This window comes from Myotis davidii, unplaced genomic scaffold, assembly GCF_000327345.1.
Source record: "Myotis davidii unplaced genomic scaffold, ASM32734v1 scaffold299, whole genome shotgun sequence".
In the NCBI taxonomy this organism is placed as follows: Eukaryota; Metazoa; Chordata; class Mammalia; order Chiroptera; family Vespertilionidae; genus Myotis; species Myotis davidii.
The window spans coordinates 6,405,790-6,411,197 of record NW_006293088.1 but is presented as its reverse complement, the minus strand read 5'-3'; the positions used below and the strand labels follow the sequence as shown (position 1 = coordinate 6,411,197).

Here is a 5,408-nt window from a genome sequence, read left to right as displayed (position 1 = left end):
TGTGCCAACCCCCCAATCGGCCCTACCCGGATCGTGACTGAGGGTGGCATCACAACCTCCCGATCGCCCTGCTCTGTGCATGACAGGGGGCGGCGCCCCAACTCCCCAATCGGCCCTGCTCTGAATCCGACCAGGGGCTGCACCTAGGGATTGGGCCTGCCCTCTGCCACCCGGGAGCAGGCCTAAGCCAGCAGGTCGTTATCTCCCGAGGGGTCCCAGACTGTGAGAGGGCACAGGCCGGGCTGAGTGCACAAATTTTTGTGCACCGGGCCTCTAGTACAGTTATAAAAATTTCACTGAACAAAATGTTCCCGGGCTATAGAATATTATAAAATAGTCAAGTGTATTAGAGTGATTTTGGTTTGAAAAACTTCATAATCCTTTAGCTCTCCAGCTTAGCCCCAAGGTTAACTTGGTAGTATCACTTCACAGGTGCTGTCAGACTAGAATTTGAATTTCCTGTGCTGAGAAGACAAATCAATTAAACTTGTTTGTGTCCTTTTTGATGTCTCTTTGGGCTCTGTTCCTTCAGCTCAGTGACCATAAGCAGAACTTTGGATTTTTATGTTTGTAAACTGGAACATGGACAAAAGGTTTTTGTTTTTAATATTAGGCATTCTTTTAAAAAATATTTTTATTGATTTTTAGAGAGAGAGAGAGAGAAACATCTATATGAGAGCAAAACAGCTATTGGCTGCCTCCTGCATACCCCCTTACTGGGGATTGAGCCTGCAACCCAGGCATAAAGGTCAGGATTCTTTTAAAAAAAACGTTTGGCACCCTAACCGGTTTGGCTCAGTGGATAGAGCGTCGGCCTGCGGACTGAAAGGTCCCAGGTTCGATTCCGGTCAAGGGCATGTACCTTGGTTGTGGGCACATCCCCAGTGGGGGGCGTGCAGGAGGCAGCTGATCGAAGTTTCTCTCATTGATGTTTCTAACTCTCTATCCCTCTCTCTTCCTCTCTGTAAAAAATCAATAAAATATTAAAAAAAAAACAAAAAAAAAACGTTTGGTTAATATGAGTTGGAATCATTTTAGAGAACATATATGGAAAGAGGTCAGGGCTCACAGGTAAGATTTAGATTTTAAAAAAGAAGACTTTGAGTATGATTCTAAGTCCCAATAGCAGCTAATTATAGTGTCCAGAGAGTTCCTTGAGGATTATTTAATTAACATGAATTTATGTCTTTTATATGTAAAAACAGCTTAACATTTTACAAAATTAATGGGAGATGTTAGGGTAAAGCCATCTGTCCTCTGCCATTCTACTGAACTACTGAATGTGGGTGTGTGTATGTGCGGGTATATTTTTATATATTGGGAACCACTCGTGTACAGACTATGTAATCGCCTCTATATTTTCACTTAACAATAACTTTTTCTCAAGTTGTATTGCAGTCTTCTTAATTATCAAATAATGTAAATCTTACTTTTAAAAGGAATTTAGAGAATTGCTTTGAATTCAAAGGGGTTGAATTATTATTAACAAAATCCCATGTATCTAGAGACCAAGTCTCTCTTAGCTCATTATGTATATGAATTATTCATTGATTTTGAGGTAACATTGGAATCAGATTGTTCTCAAGAAGAGTTGTTTCCTCTTGGCTCAGGCATGCAGAGGAGGAGGAGAAAAGTCTTGGATACATCAGTGGCCTATGTGCGGGGAGAAGAGAACTTAGCTGGCTGGCGGCCCCGTGGGGACAGCCTCATCCTGGAGCACCAGTGGGAGCTGGAGAAGCTGGAGCTCATCCATGAGGTATGAAGGGGGAGGCGGGGGGCGTGCGTGCGCAGATGAAAGCTCGGGCCAGAGACTCCGTGTGATCCTGGCTTTCCAGGTTTCCATCACCGTGAGACATAATACTGTTCTTACTAAAATCGTAATGAGCTTTGTGTTTGCTGAGGCAACAGTGTTGCTCTTTTTAGGTGGAGAAAACTCGCCACTTCCTGCTGCTGCGTGAGAGACTTGGTGACAGCGCCCCCAAATCCCTGAGCGACTCGTTGTCCCCCAGCCTGAGCAGTGGGACCCTCAGCACCTCCACCAGCATCTCCTCTCAGATCTCAACCACCACCTTTGAAAGTGCCATCACGCCCAGCGAGAGCAGTGGCTACGACTCCGCAGACATTGAGAGCCTGGTGGACCGAGAGAAAGAGCTGGCCACCAAGGTGTGACTCCCTTCCCGTAGCTGGGTATTTGCCCCTGGGACTCAGCTGATCAGTCAGTTTCCGTTTCATTTTCTGTCTTCTTTGAGGGCCTCTGTTTTAACCGTTTGAGTGCTAAGGAGCGCTATCGCGCTCTTCTTATTCAAAACAAATTTATGTAAACAATTGGTATTTTTTAATTTTTGTTGTTGCAAAGCAATACAAGTGAATTTATTGTATAAAAAGTGTTTTTACATTTTTTCCCATACACGCGCAATTAGTGCCACAGTTTTGGCATATGTCCGAAAAAATACGTCAGCAGCCAAACGGTTAAGGCCTGCACTAACACTATGAATATAGAAACAAATAGGACTCAGGTCTACCCTTAATTAGCTTACATGCAAATGGAGACAAGCATATAATAGAGGCGAATGTCTAGGTGCTGTGGGAGCCAGAGGCAAGGCCTCCACAGGAGGGCATCGTGAACTGGCTCAAGAGGGAGCAGGGGAGGGAGCTAGCGGTCCTGCATGATCAGTGTGAAGGAATCCTGTGGGGGGCATGAGATGGAGCTAGGGAGATGGGCCAGGGCATCATGCATTCCATGCTAAAGAGTTTAGAGCAGGATGGGGAACCTTTTTTCTGCCAAGAGCATTTGGTTATTTATAGCATCATTCTCGGGCCGTGCAAAATTATCAACTTCAAAATTAGCCTTGAGCCCTAGCCTGTTTGGGTCAGTGGATAGTGCATTGGTCTGTGTAATGAAGGGCCTGGGTTTGATTCCAGTCAAGGGCACATGTCCAGGTTGCGGGCTCGGTCCCCGGTGGGGGTTGTGCAGGAAGCAGCCAGTCAATGATTCTTATCATTGATGTTTCTATCTCTCTCTCTCTTCCTTTCTCTCCGAAATCTATAAAAAATATATATATTAAAAAAAAGTTTAGCCATGCTATATTTGGTCAAACATTTAACTCACCCCTAACACCTTGGCAGGGCCAGATGAAATGATTTCGAGTGTCTTATATGGCCTGTGGGCTGTATGTTCCCCACCCTTGGTTTAGAGTGTCTCGGGAGTGACATGGCAATATTTTAAATGGGTATTTGTTTTAGAAAGACTTCTCTGACAGCAATAAAGAGGATGGATTTGTGATGAAGAGAGAGAGACTAAAACAGAGGTTCTCAACCTGTGGGTCGCGACCCCTTTGGGGGTTGAACAACCCTTTCACAAGGGTCGCCTAAGACCATCAGCATATCAGATATTTGCATTACGATTCATAACAGTAGCAACATTACAGTTATGAAGTAGCAACGAAAATAATTTTATGGTTGGGTCACAACATGAGGAACTGTATTTGACCAGTGATTCTACATCTAGGAATATATCCTAATAAATCCGAAATACCAATCAGAAAGAATGTATGCACCCTGTGTTTATAGCAACACAATTTAAAATAGCTAAGATCTATAAACAACCCAAGTGCCCATCAGTAGATGAGTGGATAAAAAAGCTGTGGTACATTTATACCATGGAATGCTATGCAGCAGTAAAAAGGAAGAATCTCTTACCCTTTGAGACAGCATGGAGGGACCTGGAGAGTATCATGCTAAGTAAAATAAGTCAGTCAGCCAGCCAGAAAGACAAGTATCACATGATCGCACTCATGTGGAATCTAAGTAACAAAATAAAGTGATGAATGGTGTGGATCCAGAGACATCAAAGTATGGAACAGAGTGCGAAATCTCAGAGGGAAGGTGGGAGAGTGTAGGTGGGTGGGAGGTAATCAACCAAAGACATTGTATGCACATATGCATAACCCATGGACACAGACAATAGGGTGCAGAAGGCCTGGGGTGGAGGGGGAGGGGGCAGGCTAGAGGGAGTCAATGAGGGAAAAAGGGGGACATATATGTAATACTAGTACTTTGAACAATAAACAATTTTTTAAAAAAATAAACTTAATGTTGGCCTTTGTTTTTCCTAGTGCCTGCAACTTCTCACCCACACTTTCAACCGGGAATTCAGCCAGGTGCACGGCAGCATCAGTGACTGTAAGGTGAGCCGCTCACGTTTCCTGTCCCCAGCATACGCTGCTTTTAGGTGGCTTGATGTGGGCATAGCACGGTTGCATGACATACCTGCTCTTGTATCTGATTTTTTCAGAATACCGACTTCTGAAGGTGAAAGTATGTCTCTGTGTCTCTTAGAGTGGTTATCAGATAGGGACTATTTTGGCTTTCCCCTGAATCCCTTGGAGAATATTCTGTAGGGGGTGATTTGTCGTGTGTGACAGGGAACAGAAGTTCTGAGGTTCTTGGTGGCATGAAATTTTGTTGCCTTCCACAAAGAGCGAGGTGAACACTTTAAAGAACTTGTGGGTCATTCGCTCTATTCTAGTCATCTTGACCTTTCTGGCTCATTCCTGCCGAGCGGGTTCTTTGCACTCTTGCCATTCCTTTGCCCAGAATAGTCTTCTTCCAGATGTTTCCATCATTGGCTCACTGATGTTTCCTTTTCAGTTCAAATATTGTAAACCACGCATTGTAAAGCCAACAATGAAACTTTCTCGATCCATAATTACCATCCACGGGGATAGCACTTATCACTCCCTGACATTTCTTTTAATCCTCACCCGAGGATATGTTCTTATTGATTTGAGAGAGAGAGGAAGGGAGAGAGAGAGAGAAAAACAAAAAAATCGATTGGTCGCTTCCGCTTCATTCCCTGACCTGGGATTGAACCTGAAACCTAGGTATGTTCCCTGACTGGGAATTTAACCCTTACCCTTTGGTGTACGGGGGACACTCCAACTACCGGAGCCACCCAACCAGAGCCTGACACTTCTTGATGTGTTGACTGGCTTATTGTCTGCCTTCTTCACTTAGAGTGGAAGCTCCAGTAGGCCAGGTCCTCTGCCATATTCTTAGAACTTTGCCTGATGTGCTAAGTGCTCAGCTCATATGCATAAGGTCACTTAATTAATGCAGGAGGGCAGTGACAATATAAAAAGCCAGCCTTGCCTCTTTTGTAAATGTCATGATTCCTAACAGGACACAAGGGCCATAAAATATGTATCTGTAAGGCTTGTTTTCTTAACACTAGAAAGACTGAAATTTAGTATATACCTATATTGCCCAAAAGCAGTCAAAATGACTGCATTGTGAAAGAATAACTAATGTGTAAAGAAATTTGTTTAAAATTAATTTTTAATATTTTTTATATTATTTACAGTTATATAACAAGTTATTCGACATTTCTTTCATGAATTTAGTGTGTT

At 43.5% G+C, this 5,408-nt stretch overlaps 1 protein-coding gene across 14 annotated transcripts in view; it reads left to right on the top strand.

Annotated features, from left to right (window-relative positions):
* KIF1B (kinesin family member 1B) overlaps positions 1-5,408 on the top strand; it is a 123,849-nt gene that overhangs the window by 108,780 nt on the left and 9,661 nt on the right. For all 14 annotated transcript variants that reach the window (XM_006766734.2, XM_006766738.2, XM_015565896.1 and 11 more), the window contains 3 exons: positions 1,611-1,756; positions 1,924-2,163; positions 4,116-4,187. In XM_006766734.2, the coding sequence (XP_006766797.1) occupies positions 1,611-1,756; positions 1,924-2,163; positions 4,116-4,187 (458 nt within the window). The remainder of the gene's footprint in view (positions 1-1,610; positions 1,757-1,923; positions 2,164-4,115; positions 4,188-5,408) is intronic.